Source organism: Ylistrum balloti, unplaced genomic scaffold (assembly GCF_031769215.1).
Source record: "Ylistrum balloti isolate Yb309-2 unplaced genomic scaffold, AGI_CSIRO_Ybal_v1 Utg371442, whole genome shotgun sequence".
Classification (NCBI taxonomy): domain Eukaryota; kingdom Metazoa; phylum Mollusca; class Bivalvia; order Pectinida; family Pectinidae; genus Ylistrum; species Ylistrum balloti.
Window position 1 is genome coordinate 447742 of NW_026782756.1, and position 16230 is coordinate 463971.

Consider the following 16230-nt stretch of genomic DNA (forward strand, 5'->3'; position numbering starts at 1 on the left):
ATATAGGTTATTGATCTGCCTAATGTGGACATACATATGCAATTAACATGATGTATATCAATTGGCCACATGTATTTAACATTATCGTCGGACGCGGGTGCACTGGCGCACAGTTTTTTCTCGTCTGAGAGAGAGGTCGACCGATATTTGGCCATTACTCTAACGACAGTGGCAGTGAGTGACATCGTCAACATTTGCGTTTAAACCTTGTGCTCACGAGGTATCAGTCTGATCTGTTGCTCGAAAAGTTGAAGTTTAACTAAAATAACTAATCATTTTCTAAAGTGAATTTAACTTATCTTGACGGGGGGAAATTTACATGCTTTAGTGTCTTTTCAGTATAGTTTGTTTAGACATTACTACTGCACGATAAAAACGGGACAACTGAGGAGACATATTATCACGTCTAATTCTTGTTTTCTTTCGAACACGGCCAATGCTAAAATGCCGGAATGGTCCTACGAAATAGACCTATTGGAAGGCGTAGGACTCGTTTTCCCTGCATCAATCGGAGAGAAGCTAGCAAAGAACGGTCACTCCAGTCCTGACATGGCAATTAGAACTCTTCAGTGAAAAGGTACATTTTAGTACAGCGCCATTTTTGAATGGCTGGGAAGTTGTGATTTGCTACAACATCTTTTGGCCTTTAACAACAGGGTGTGCGTGGATGCTTTAGGTGATGTGCGATATAATTAGATAAAATGACTATATGCAGGATATTTTACCATCAGTTTATCGTTGCGGAACCCACAAATTGTTACCGTTACAATTCTGCTCTGTTATGTTATGTGTATACTGTCAATAACTCACGATCAGCTGATAATAGGCCTAATTGGCAGTAAATGAGTTCGGCAGTGTGCATGTGGTATCAGTGGACCTACTTGCTAGTGCTGTTTTTTATTATTTTTTTTGTGAGAGAGAGTACAATGAACGTCATAGTTATCGAAAAATATACTTTTACTTACGACTTTCAAAAGAATTAAACTAATTTTTCAATTCCTTTATATGTATATTTAAATTTCATAAACAGTTTTCACCATCGGTAAAGGAAGATGATTCAATCGGGAAAATATGAAATATAGTGAATTACAATGTATGTAGAATTGGTATTCAAACTTGCTATAGGCGTGAAACAAACAATTTCATTTCAGCTTCATTTACTTTGATTTTCTACATCCATATGTTATGACATGGTGTATAAATATTTAATGTTAATTTAGGATGTGTAATGTAAAGTTATTTCTAATGGACAGAATATTTAAATTTAAATACAGCATTCCCAGTGATGGATATTATTTATTTGAACAGGTGACACTGTGATGAACAAAGGATGGCTAACTATCAGGAAGATGATATGGACCTTCCCAATACACAGATTTTGGATGACAGAGTTCTCAAAGGTATACCTATCTATACACCAAATCCTGATCTGAAAGCCTGGTATACAGAAATGCTAAATGCTGACAGGTTCATACAGAGTGTCACATTCTTTGAAACTAAATTCAAATGAAAGGACAGTGATAATTTACTTGCTAAAGCATTGAACTGAATATAATGTAAGATAAAAAATCAGAGATGTATGGTTTGATCCTAACCTGGGTCTGTTTGTGTTAAAAAAGAACATCACTGCACACGTAATGTACAGCTACAAGTAAGTACAAAATATCCATCAATCTGGCAGTTTCAGTTTCTGATTCAACAGATTTGAGAATAAAATTCTCTCTAACCTTTATTAACACCACTTTCTGCATTCGAACCCCATGCATAGTTATCTCCCATCAGTATCATGCAATGTTATTTATTACAGTTTGTTATTCAGTGAATTTACCCATGTGATATTTTTACTAAAACGTATGTCACTAGTGTAATATACTCTAGAGTGTTTTTCATTGGTTCCCTCCAACTTCCAATGCTTGCTTGATAATGTTTTACATTGAAATCAAAATTCTAGTATCTTTTAATATACATAGATGCTTCTTCTATCAGGTAAAGGTAGGAACAGTGTAATAGTTTTGTATACACATACCAACATTTGTTGTTTTCACCCAATTGTATTGATATTACACTGACAGGAAACTTAATGATGACATTTGAAGTCCTGATAATTGCATAGGTAAACATGTAATATACAAATGGAGGAAAGAGGTTTGAATGGACGACAATTTCAGATATAGTATTCATGCAAAATGATTGAAGTATGATAATGCTTGCATTATTGGGATATCAATGTAGACACAGTTCTTTGTATGGTATCTCATTACAGATGTTGTAGCCTATGTAGAAGTACGATCTACCAATGACAATAGAACAAAAGCTATATGTAAGGAGCTTGAGAATCTTGGGGCCATGATTAAAAAGACGTTCACAGATGATGTAACACATGTTGTGTACAAAGAAGGCTGTAAAAGGACGAGGACAAAAGCCCAGAAAAGAGGTGTTTACCTTGTGTCCGTCCTCTGGGTTGACAGGTAAAGTTAACCATCAGTGCTCTAGTAAAGTCCCACTTTACCATCAGACACTCCACATCCTCCACCATCAAGGACATTTGACTCTCCCTTGCCTCTTTCCCTCCCTAATGATGATATATAACAACTTTCTTTTTCTTTTCGGAATTCACAAACCTAATCCAATGATACTTTAAATTTATTTGAAAAATTTCAACAGTTGCAAGAATTTTCCTCTCACCTTTTTGAACAAATAACTTACAGGTATCATGTTCATTCCTGAAATGACATTTTAAAAAAATGTCCAGAGTTTCCTCAATCCTAAACTTAACAAGTTTACCTGACTTGTGGATTTACCTATTAATTAATCTCATGTATCACTTGACTTTTCACATTGAAGTTGGAATCTTATTCTTGATGTTCCAGTGATTAATTTTGTATGGCAATCACTTCTTGGATAGCAAACGCATCTTTTAGGCTGATTTGAATATTAATATGTTTTTAAATGTTTGTTCTGTCATCATGCACTGTGTGACATAAACTTTTCATGTTTAACGCCTCCAGAAACTTTCCAGTAATGATCCTGAGATGGTGTTTTCCAGGAGTTAGTTTTCACAGATGTCCTTAATCCAAAATTAACACCATCTTACAAAAAAAAATTTTTAACATCATTTTAAGTTTCATCATTGCTATTGAACTGTTAATTGGTTGATATATTTAGGGATAGGAAGCAGACAAAAATGAAACATAGCAGACATGATGGTCATTTTGTAACATCCTTGCACGAACATGGTTTTCCTGGACTATTTTAAACTTTTCAAACCCACCAAACAGATTCAGCTTGAAATGATTCTGAGGTGGTCCTGACCAAGCGTTCTCATTTTTGGGGTTGGTCCAAAGTGGCCAGCATGGTCACCATTTTGAAAAACACATTTTGAACTTCCTCTCCAGCTCCACTGGTGCCATTGAGTTGAAAATTTTTTGAGATGTAGAAATTCTTAATAGTTTTTTGTAATCTTAATTGCTTGAATATCAGAATTGTTCACGCTACTACATGTATTACTGCTGTTATATCATATATAGGTCTTCATAGATAGATGACTGTAAGGGCTGGTAGGCTCTTCTTAATTATTCCGGGGCGCTACTCAAATTCAAATTGTGAATTACTAGCAAGGTCATCATATGTCATCATTAGCTGTAAAGAGTTATAAGGGGATTAGGGATCAATTTTAGCAGTACAATTTCTGTCATGCTTGATGAAAGTTCTTCTTGATATCAGCATCTGCATCAGCATTTGATAAAGCTCAGTTTTCTCAAATTCTGTAAGTGCTTGATCAACCTTAGTGAATAGAAAAATAAATCTTCAATTAAAACGTTATTTGATAAAAAAATTCAGTAAAATTACAAGTTGCTTGTAATTATACAGTTTATTTAGGACTGGTAAACAAGCTTGAAACTTACTTTGTATATGAATCCTTCCCCAAAACTGCTTTGGTAAAAAAAACCCATTAATTTTTGGTATATTTAGAAAATTGGCAAGAACTCCAATTATTTTCAGTGTGATGTCTTTGTACACACTTTCAGTGACATACATGTTAGTCTATTTCATTCATAGAAGGTATTGTCGGACATAAACTTTTGCAGAACTTTTGTCATGAAGACTTTATGAAGCGTATTTCATACAAACAATAATAATATACTATGTGTACCCAGTATTTCTTGATAATTGGTACTTTTGTTGTGGTTTTTGTAACATCAGGACCATCTCCTCATCTTTATAATGAGACATTTGCTTGACAAGGTAAATTAATTTTTTTATCATAGTTTTCTATGGGTAAACAATACTTTTTAGAAAATTTATGCTGACTGAACATTTGCTCACCAGTGTTAGAATGTAATGACTGGTGATATCTCATACTATCTTCAGACACAGTGAAAGTTTGTTGATTGGATTTTAAATTGTTTTTAAGTTTTAACCTTTTTTCATACTTGCAGTTGTAAACAAAATCAAGAACATGTATCAGAGAGACTTTATCCAGCTACACTTCCAGATGACAAGTCCACACCCATACTTCTCACAAAACTCAAGGTTTGTAATGTTACAGTAAAACAGCCCACAGGCCCAAAGAGAGAGGGGGTAGGGGAAGGAGGGGGTAATTATTTTAAACCTACATTACATTACTTCATAAATCTACTTCTAAGTTCCTTAAAATCTCTTTTTCACTTCTTTCTTTGAGAAAAAAGTGGAAAGCGTGTTTATTCCATGTAACAATTTAATGAAAATAACTAAATGGAAGTAGCACTTGTGTATATATTGCCTGTGTTGTTGTGCAAAGTAAAATAATCTACCAGGTAAGTTCCTAGTTGTTTTTTGTAACTTATTGGGCATATTGCCTTCTCGATTAAGAAAATTTCCTGAGACCGGGACATTTTTCACAATTTTACAACCCATGTTGATTTGTGCTTGCCATGTTTATCTACTTACCAAATTTAATGAATAGAATTTGTTATCCACCAAGAAGGCTGCAAAGTTTCACAGCCTGAGGAATTCGGAAGGATGTTATGTCACAGCTACGATGATCCTTAGATAAAAAGTGTAGTTATGTGCTTGTGGTATATTTGTGTCCTAGAAAGGTCACTTTAAGACATGATCATTTCATTGCTTTTATGTAATTATTTTATCTACAGATAAGGAAACAAATTTGACATGAAGTCAAAGATAGCCTGTTTTTATACATACATTATCTATATGTATATTGCCAATGTTTTTGATAGAAAATGAAGTCAATGCAGCCACGAGATTTTGATGAAGATGTTGCCAATAGTGCAGAACGCTGTACAAAGCGGAAACGTAAGGTGGAACTTCTCAAGATAGGGAAAGATAGTACTCCCTGTAACTCTCCTGGCCTTGGAGGAATCCTTGTTATGGAGACACAGCCACGGTCACCAGTGAGTAACATCGTAAAGTCTTCAAGAATTGTCATCTATTAATGTTTGACAGAACCTTCAGCTGACTCTTGATATTTGGCAATTTGTGATGAGAAATCGTAAACCTGAAGGGTAAAAACATATGTGATATAGAAGCATTCCTATAAACTTCAGTACAGTGTTATACCTCATTTGTGTTGTCAAAAAATACACTCATGAGTTTACTTTATTCCCTGAATATGCAATTTTTATACGCCCGTCGAAAGACAGGATGTATTATGTTTTCAGGCAGGTGGGTGGCTGCACATAGGTTTATTCGATAACTTGAATAATTTTTTACAGATTAATTTGAAACTCCACATGAAGTTTTATTACCATAAAAGCCAGGTCAAGTTTGATAACCAAAATTTTTCATCTAATATTTACAGAGTTATGGTCATGGTACGTTTGCAAAATAGGTTTCCGATCAATAACGTATGAAATTTTTTACATATTAATTGGAAACTTCACATGAAGGGTTATTACCATAAAACCCAAGGCAATTTCGATAACCAAAATTCATCAATAAACCTTCCTATGAATGAAACCTTTCTACCAATCGTCATTGTCAGTTTGTTTAAGAGTTGTCAGTAATCCTTTCTACGAATCAAAAATATCCTTTGCTACAAATCGTCCTAGCAGTATTTGCACAAGCACTGTTAACAGTAGAGAAATTCAGTAGATAATCTTGGAAATCAATCTTAAAACCTAGAAACCAAAATTATCCGTCTGAAATTCATCCAGTTATGGTTGCTCAACTTAGGATGGGCATATTTTGTAACACTTGCAGAACTCTTGTTGAAATCTGTAATTAATTTTTTTTTAATATAGAAAATACTTATACTCCATTCTAACTTTCAAATAGCAGAAATATGCTTTAGACAGCCATTAATGTTATTGATGAAAAGTTCAAATGTATAACATTTGTGATATGATGTTCTACTATTATAAAGGAGGAGATTCCCACCCCTCTAAGACTGACAATTCCAGACACACCTCCCAGCATGAGAGCCAGATTAAAGGAGCTCAGGAAGAATAATGGTTGGTATTGTATTGTATAATGCTTTACTGGAATATTAAATGTTTGATGGCTGAAAATGATAGAATTTATGATATACTACAATATTTTGTAATTATGAGATGTTAGATATTTTTAAAAACCTGTTTGTATTGTCAGGATGTATTGAGCTCTTGACACTTCCTTGCCAAGGGACAAGTATCGGTTTTATCATACTGCAACAAGAATTTATAAAGCAATTTTTGTATAAGCATTGCAGTATTTTACTTTGCATTGTGGTCAGTAAACATGTAGCCTGCACAATTGAATATGTTTCATATTAAGGATAAAGTGGAAAGTCCCTTTAGTATCCACTTAAGTCGAATATGAATGTTTTTCAATATAACAAATTTCATTAAAAAAACTTTTATGTGTGATGTAATTTGATTTGTATAAAAAGTAGATAGAGGTTGATGTATATTGTATAAAAGAATTGAGTTCAATGGTACACTTTTTGTTTCTTTCTGTTTGTTTTTACTGCAGTGGATTCATCTATTTTAGATTCCAACCTGCCTGATACATCTCTCAGTAAAGAAGCAGATCAAATGACTGGAGATAAGCCGTTAATCAGGAAGCTGTTCAGTAAGACATGTATTAATCTATATGATAAGTTGACAGTAAAACATCATGATGTTTTATTACATATAGAAAATAAGGAAAGAACACTTCATATTCTTTTATTGTAATAGTTTGAATGCAGTTTTAATGTATAAATAAAACTGAATGAAGATTTGGTTTTTCTAGATGTGTTGATTTCTGGCAAAATGATTTGAGTAGCATTAAACTGAGCTTAAAAGCCATTTTATCTGTCTCATTCCAGGCAGTGTCATATCTTGAGAATCTCTGAAAAGGTTAAGTTCATATTACGAGTTAATGTCATAACATCATGTTCTACACTGAGGAGGGAATCTTTTTTTTGGTTCTGATTTTGAAGTTTTCTAAAGTAATGGTCAGCCCAGAGTTATGAAATGCAACAGTGCACGGAAATAAGATAGAAAATCAAACAGAAGATGTGAAAAAAAAATGTATTTACCAATGCAATATGAGAATTCCAATGTAATTTTACAATGTTTCAGACACTAGTGAGGTTAATATGGAGGTGGAGGAAGAAGATCCACTGATGGTGTTAAACAGAGCAAAATCAATCAACAAAACAGTACCTGATGAGGACAGCAGCACACAAGTATCAGCTTCTTTAGCTGCTCTGGAGACATCAAAATTAACAACGTCAAGGAGGACAAGTAATCGTCGTAAATCAATGTCTTCAGAAAAGTTTTCAGAGAAAGATAGTATGGATTTGTCTACAAGATCATCCCGACGTCGAAAGTCAATTGCTGTGACATCTTTTAACATGGACAATAAAGTACCAGAAGGACTGCAAGACGAAGCCACAAACCCTGAAAATAAACATGCCTCAAATGTTGTACAAATACACCACGAAGATATAGCTCCTGTTAGTACTGAAGAAAATATGGCCAAGTGTAAATCATCTGACAAAAATACTCCTGAAATAAAACAGAAAATAACTGATTTTAAGTGCAACAAGGCAACAGCTAAAGGTCGTAGAAAATCTTTGGTTGATAAAAATAATACCACACAACTCACTGTTAAGGATGTTTCTTGTGGTGGTAGAGATTCCTCTATCAGCATAGCCAATGAAGAAGATGGGAGCATTAGAGATGGAGGAAGAATATCGGACCCCTCCCCTGTTGAAAGGAGCATAGCCAATGTAAAGGCTGGGGTGAGTAGACGTAGAAGTCGGGTATCGGATCCCTGTACAGGAGTCACAACTACAAAGAAAGCATCTGCCCTTCCCTCAAGGAGGGGACAAAGGAAGTCTGTAACATTTTCCACCTCAAAAGCTAGTATCATTGATCAGGAGTCTGCTGGTAAAAAGTCTACTGATGATGAGCAACAATACTCAAACATTTCCAAGATTGATACAGATCGGGCTAGTGTAAATGTTGTTGATGATTCACATACTAGTAGTTCAGCTGTTAATGATGAAAAATCAAATTTTAATTTTCCCAGTGTAGGGGAGGGGTTCTCTGATAAGTCTGATGATAACCTAAGTCCTCCCGTGGCAACTGGTGATAACATTAGAACAAAACTGCAACCAAAGAAAGAGAGAATCTCCAAGAAAAAGATGTTGATGTCACAAGATAGCATGCCTAGCTCATTTCTGATTGAACCAACAATGAAATCAGATAAAGTACTTCCAACCCTTCTAGATAACTATCCTAAAGAATTGGCAAGTGTTGTGGGGCAGAAGAGAAAAGTTACAATGGAAGAAGGTAATAAGGAATCGCATAAAAAGTCGAGGAAGGGCAGCAGATCTGAAACCCAGCAACCACAAGCTAGTGATATGTTTTCAGATAGTGATGACAGTGATAAGTCGGAAAGACATGTTGCTCCTGTCAGAAACATAATGAGAGAAATATTAGAGAATAACAGTGCTTTGAGTGCATCAGGTATACAGACTGAGTCTGTTTTACAGACAACTGGTCCTCATGGTATGTCCTTGTCAACAGTGTTTGGGGACGAGACCATGACTACCTCTGTCTGTGGTTTTGCACCACCAAGACCCAGCATTGACGAATTCAACCTGAAGAAGATTAAGTCCCACAACAAGACGAGGAAGAAAGCATTATCTGAGTCATCAGTGGGCAAATACAAGAAAAAGTGTAGTGATAGTGAAAAATCAAGTAGTGATAGTGATGGAACTGGAAAATCTCAAACCAAGGTCCTTGGAGATGTAGGGTCTTCCTTCAGACGCAGTCCACATAGACCTTCCATTGTCATGACAAGTTTACACTCACAGTAAGTCTGCATTAGAGAGAGAAAAAAAACTACATGTCAAAATTTTCCACAAATAAATTACATGTAGTTTCTTTATTTCCTAAAATGGGAATAAAGGAGAAGTCTCTAAACTATTGCAGAAATAACTAGTCAATGTTTTTAAAGCTTCGTATGTTTGTTTACATTTAATATAGATTAATTAGTAGTGTATAATGATTTGAAATACTGCTGAATTATGCAGTAGTTTAAAAGAAGACTCTGTAGAGTTTGGTAAAACTTGTATCAATACAAAAAACATTTTCAGTTTGTAATGCTATATTTGCATTGTCTTTAAATGTTATTGTCACATTTGTACACATCTAATATTCTGTTGACTTTGTGTTTTAGTGAACAGGACAGTGTCATCGCCATTGTGAAAAATATTGGTCACTTTGTAATCTCTGACAATGTTTCTGATACCACCAGTCATGTAATATGTGGCGGTCCTCGACGCACCCTCAACCTGTTGTATGCTGTGTCTAGGGGCTCCTGGATACTCCACCAAAAATGGGTATAAACACATACTGTGGTACAAATATTCAGCTGTAGCATTTTCATATTGTCTATGAACGCATCTGTTGTTTTGATAGTAAATGTAGGTCTGAGGGATTGCATGTGAAAAAATTGTTAGATAGCAAAAGCAATGTGTGTTATCAAATGGTGATAGAGTAAAACTGCTTTCTTGAAACATGTTACTAATTATGAGATTCTGTGATGCCTATCATTAAGATTTTGCATTGTGCATGAGCAATGACATTGTTGCCCCCTTATCAAATAATTCGCTTTTCTGAAAACAATATAGTTCCCCGATTGGTTGCGTTTTATCATTACACATCCATATTTGATTTAGGAATTAATGATTAAAGTGCCTTGGTTTTAATTGAACCAATTGAACAAGTTCATAAATCAAAATTGTCATGAATACAGTGCCTACTGCACACCAGCTGTAAACAAATATTTTGATTATTAAAATAGTATACAGTTATTGACTGGGGTTTCGGGCAACAGATGATCTGTTGGACCCGAATGCAAACTGTTGCCCTCGGCTGAACCCGAAACCCCAGTCAATAACTGTTTTGTTATATCCTTCACAAATCGCTGAGGATATTGTCAGTAGTCTTAATAACATTCTTGGTATTTCTGCTGTCACGATCGTCTAAGATTCACTGTATTTCCTCCTCCGATGCCAGACCGAATCTGTCTGAGTCACTATGGTCCTGGTTGCCATTTTGTTGTGCAGACGATAAGAGAAGATAACTGTAATGTAAACAAAACATTATCACTCGGGCGTACTTGTATGTTTCAGTAAAGTGGTCAACAGTCGGTTTTAAAAGTCCATTTGGACCGGTGAACAAAACAGTTAAACTTTTGACATTTCTTTCTCTATATAAATATATAGGAACTGAATCTACAGGGTATAACAATAACTATTATACAATAACATTGGCGGTCTATACAAATAAAAAAAGGTAACAACTTAATGAAATGATCACTAAGATATAGGCAATGACTTGTAGTACTTTGATGCTTCCTTTTAAGGTTTACGATTCACTGGATGCTGGTCAATGGTTACCAGAAGAGGAATATGAGGTGACCGATTGGTTTCCATCTGTCAAGGTAAAGTACCGTAATATTTCTGTTGATCTGTTAACATGTACACAGGAAGTGTACAAGTAAAACATCTGTCAAGCACCTTAAGTTCCCATTAAAAACAAGGCTACACCAAAATTGAAGGTTCAGTTGCTATATGTATCACAGAATGTGATTCCTAACTTCAGTTATGTCAATGATAATAGGCTTAATAAAATTCTTTGGGAAAAAAATAGAGATGACGATATTTCTTAGCTAAATACTATAGTGTCAGAATTCATGAGTTTGAGGATGAAACAGAGCATGAATTGATACATTGTTTGTCTTTGAAAACATGACCTCTGATGTTAACCAGCATCCTCAGGTAACAGTCACAAATGAATTGTGTCCTGGTGATGGCTTGCCTATCAGGCCAAAACATGTCAGCTTTTTGTGTTAACCTGGTCTCAGGAGTTCCAGCTCTTTTCTATTCTTTGATGAGTTTTACAGTTACAGTTTACAATGTACACTACATGCATTGATTCAAAGGATGAAGATGTGTTATTGTATCATTTATACTCTATCTTGTACATGATACTGTTAGATCTAGTATTACATTTGAGAGCATGAAATTACATGCATATTGTTGTCCCATTTTAGGTTGCCCGACTACAAAAAGAAAGTTTGAAGGAGAACTACAAGTCAACACTGTTTTCAGGTGAAGGGATAATGTTCGTGGCACAGAAAACTTCCCCACCAAGGTCACATCTTTGTGCTCTCATCAAACTTTGTGGTGGGCAGGTAAGGATTTTAACAAAGTTATGAACAGTTCTTGGTTAGCTTGAACTTAGGGACATATAAGTTATAGAAATTAACGCCTTGTGTATAATTGTATGTTCTCTCAAAGGTAAACAAAAAATCTACTAATAATTGATTGAGGATTTCCTTGTAGAAATTATTGTGAAAAGTCCTAACTTTACCCTCTGATTAAGTAATACTGGGCATATCAAAATCACTTTGTTTATGTGCCTGTCTGTACATGCGAGTTCGCGTCCATGATAACCTTATGTACAATATATCTCATGAATCCAATATTCACACCTGATTAGATTTTGGTGGTAAAGGTTAAAGATCAAAGGTCACCCATGACCTCTTTGATCTTTTCAGTGCCAATTTTTTATTCATATTGGTTCTGTAGTTATAGTCTTCATTGTAACGTTATAATGCGTTTGTTGACATCCTTTCATTGTTATCTCTGCATATTGTATTACACAAGCAAATACACAAAAATATTACTAAATGTATTGATTAACATGAGAGAAGATTTATCAAACATAAAATGATAGATCTTGTCCAAGTTGTTGTAGATATTGTCTTCAGATTGTTACTGAAGGATTTTTTTGTACCACAGGTAACAATGTCTACATCGAAGGCCCAGATAATTGTAGGTAACGATTTCTACCCTGACAGGACCAGTGTTTCACCTCTCTGGATTCTAGGTAAATGTCAATTTCTTCGATCTTTTGTAAGTCACATGTGTCATCTCTCGGGATTCTAGGTAAGTATCAAAGTCATCCACCTTTTTGTAAGTCACATTTGTCATCTCTCGGGATTCTAGGTAAGTATCAAAGTCATCCACCTTTTTGTAAGTTACATGTGTCATCTCTCGGGATTCTTGGTATGTATCAAAGTCATCCACCTTTTTGTAAGTCACATGTGTCATCTCTCGGGATTCTAGGTAAGTATCAAAGTCATCCACCTTTTTGTAAGTTACATGTGTCATCTCTCGGGATTCTTGGTATGTATCAAAGTCATCCACCTTTTTGTAAGTCACATGTGTCATCTCTCGGGATTCTTGGTATGTATCAAAGTCATCCACCTTTTTGTAAGTCACATGTGTCATCTCTCGGGATTCTAGGTAAGTATCAAAGTCATCCACCTTTTTGTAAGTTACATGTGTCATCTCTCGGGATTCTTGTTATGTATCAAAGTCATCCACCTTTTTGTAAGTCACATGTGTCATCTCTCGGGATTCTAGGTAAGTATCAAAGTCATCCACCTTTTTGTAAGTTACATGTGTCATCTCTCGGGATTCTTGGTATGTATCAAAGTCATCCACCTTTTTGTAAGTCACATGTGTCATCTCTCGGGATTCTTGGTATGTATCAAAGTCATCCACCTTTTTGTAAGTCACATGTGTCATCTCTCGGAATTCTCCTTGTAAGGATCAATGTCCTCTATATTTTTACTATCCACAAATGGTGTCACTTCTTTGGTTTCTCAGGTAAAATTTACTCACTGGTGAATAGCATTGTGAAAACAAATTCTGTATTACATATTAATTGGGTATCCCCACGACCTTCTTATTGTGAATTATCAATTTTGCAAGCAACAAACCTGTAAGAATGAAACATAAACCGTGTTATTCTGTAACTATACATAACACAGGAAAGGGTTCTTTATCAAATCTGTCAGGAATTTCCTCGAATAAACTACAAACTTGACATACTTCTATGGTTTGATTGTTTTTCCTTTCAGATTGTATCATACAGCAGAGATTAGAGCCCATGGAGGCCTACCTTCAAGGTAGACCCAAACGTGATAGTAGTCCAGAGTTTTAATACAAGCCTAAAGATGGCATTATTCAATGCAGGCTCTTACATGGCTGAAGGTTAAGAACAAACAATTGAAGATACTCGTCACAAATGGGATCTGGCATGTCCAGAGATTTAGTACAATCAAAAAGAGGTGAACTCAGAGAGATTTGGAGATAGAGTACAGGCAAAAGGAGGCACTCATCTAGGTGAACTCAGACATGTCCGGATATTTAGCACAACGAAAAGGAGGCACTCTTCAAGGTGAACTTGAACATGCCCGGATATTTAGTACAACAAAATGGAAGCACTCTTCTAGGTGAACTCAGACATGTCCGGATATTTAGCACAACGAAAAGGAGGCACTCTTCGAGATGAACTCAGACATGTCCAGATATTTAGCACAATGAAAAGGAGGCACTCTTCAAGGTGAACTTGAACATGCCCGGATATTTAGTACAACCAAAATGAGGCACACTTCAAGGTGAACTCAGACATGTCTCTGAAGATTAAGTGCAACCAAATGGAAGCTGCCTTCAGGGTGCATTGCAAGATGTCTAGAGGCCTGCATGTATCACCCTTATGGAGTTTTAGTGCAATAAATATAACCATATTATATACCTCAAGACAGACTGAAACATATTATTACCTTGTAAGATGGGTAAAATTATGACACCACACATAACATAGGGGAGCTAATTTATGATTAGGTTGGATTATGGCTAATATCCAATTGAATTGAAACATTTTTTCAGATGGAGTAAGATATTAGTTTAATGTGGAACCAAGAGAAATATAAAAAACACACTAGTAAATTGTAATGTTGCCTCATGACCAGCAGGCCCTCCCTCGTTTGTGACATACTAAATATTATAAACCCCACATACAGTAGTCCTTGATTATTTTCATACATATATTTGTATGTACAGACATAACTCATAATGTTAAAGCCGAATAATGTGACAATAATAAGTTCTTATAACACAATGAGTAGAAGATTAGCGTGTACACTGATCTTCTATTGGTTGTGTTATAAGAATTTCTGTTCTATTGACATTACTAACCTGAAGAACATGTTCCGAAATAATATTAAAATAAAGATTGAATTTCATTTTAACATTGCTATGTGATCATTCTACAATATCATGCAGTTGATATTTCATTTTTATTGTTATTGTTTTTTATGAAAGAATGGACAGCTGATGCTAGCTTATTTGGCAATATTTCCCCATTTTAGGAAAGTGTTGTGATAATATCCCATTGTAAAGGAAACTCAGATTTCTTCTATAATGCTACCAGTGAAAGAGTGGAACATTGGTGAATGGCTGCAGTAAACCAGAAATGGATTACAAGAGATCGAGACAAAATAGCTGTAGGTGAAGCTTATGCTGTTGAATTGATTGATAAATTCTGAAAGTAACTTTTGAAACACTACAGCTAGTTAAATCAGGGGACATCTATATGGTTTTCAAGACTATAATGTCCTATTATGATGATAGCAACGTCAATTGGGTTTTGGTTATTCTAGTGTTTCAATTATTTTCTAGCATTTCAATAAACTTCAGATATATATTTCTATTACTTTTGACCTAATTTGCCACTTTTATTTTCTGTTAGAATGAATTATACACCTATTTTACACTCCATTTTCTGTATGATGAAAAGAAGTCAGTAAATTTGTCTATTCACTGTGATGCAATTAAAGAATAAAATATTGATGTTTAGTTTTTTGTACTTTCTTGTAGTTACAAATATCTAACGGATGTTTTTAGCCCCAGCATCATCAAATGATTCAAATCACCCTACATCTTATGTCCATCAGCCTGCCATCCGTCTGTAACAGTTCTTTTTATCCCCATTTCTTGAAAAGTACTGTATGGATCTTACTCAACTTTCATGTGAAGTTGCAGCTTGGTCTCCAATTATTCCCATTTTTTATTTTTGGACCGAGAAGATAAACAAAAGGCTGAGAAGCCTCCATCTCAGATTTTGACAATCAAAGATTATTATCAGTATTTCTTGTGAAGTAAAAGGTGGATCTGAAGCTTCCACTTGGTCACTTAATGTTCAGTTTAATTTTCGGACTGATCAGGGGAAAAAAAGGCTGATAAGCAGCCATCTTGGATAGTTTGTTATCACATTGTTTTCGGAACTACTTTCATGTGTAGGACCCTCTTGTTGTTATGGGATAAAATTCTATCACTATATATACATGTATTTGGACTATTGTATAAATATACTGATTGTTAGGACAAGTTATCATTATTTCTAAGATGAAATGTGTATCTTCCATAGTTCAATACCAAAGGATATGTAGTGTATTCCTTTATCCTAAAATGTTCCTTTCATTTTTTGGAGATGAATTTTTAGCTAACTTGGCTCTTCAGGTCAGCCAGGTGAGCTTTTCTTTAATGTCACTTGTCTGGCTTCAGATTTTCCCCTTTATAACATTTCTTCTTAAATTGTGATATTTTGCTGGAAGGTTTTCGGTTGAATATTTGTGAAAAGAAATTACCTTGATCCATATTCATAGTTACAGGTCAAATTGGACAAAAACTTTTAAAAAAACTTCTTCTATTCAACCAAAAAGGCCCAGAAGTATGATATTTGGCTTGAAGGTTCCTGTAATCAAGTCTATCATGCATTAAAGGCTGCAGAGTCGAACTTGTTAAAACCTTCAGACAATTTCTTCTCAATAACCGAAAAGCCTAGAATCATGATATGTTTGACTGAAAGGTTACTACAATCAGGTCCATCAAAG

The 16230-nt window shown here is 35.0% G+C and overlaps 1 protein-coding gene across 1 annotated transcript; it reads left to right on the forward strand.

The window, feature by feature from the left end:
* Window positions 1-1330: 1330 nt before the first annotated feature.
* LOC132562535 (microcephalin-like) lies at window positions 1331-13690 on the forward strand. The gene is made up of 12 exons (XM_060227281.1): window positions 1331-1400; window positions 2264-2468; window positions 4440-4533; window positions 5220-5393; window positions 6365-6452; window positions 6970-7050; window positions 7545-9288; window positions 9655-9817; window positions 10846-10923; window positions 11536-11676; window positions 12287-12374; window positions 13414-13690. The coding sequence occupies exons 1-12, from the start codon at window positions 1331-1333 to the stop codon at window positions 13494-13496; spliced, it is 3009 nt and encodes a 1002-aa protein (XP_060083264.1). The 3' UTR covers window positions 13497-13690.
* The last annotated feature ends 2540 nt before the right edge of the window (window positions 13691-16230 follow it).

Bases quoted from the DNA above. Each gene is read 5' to 3' on its own strand.
- LOC132562535 (XM_060227281.1), top strand. From the start codon at position 1,331: ATGGCTAACTATCAGGAAGATGATATGGACCTTCCCAATACACAGATT. The intron at 1,401-2,263 runs GTATACCTATCT...ATCTCATTACAG, and splicing joins GGATGACAGAGTTCTCAAAG to ATGTTGTAGCCTATGTAGAA. The intron at 4,534-5,219 runs GTTTGTAATGTT...TGTTTTTGATAG, and splicing joins TACTTCTCACAAAACTCAAG to AAAATGAAGTCAATGCAGCC.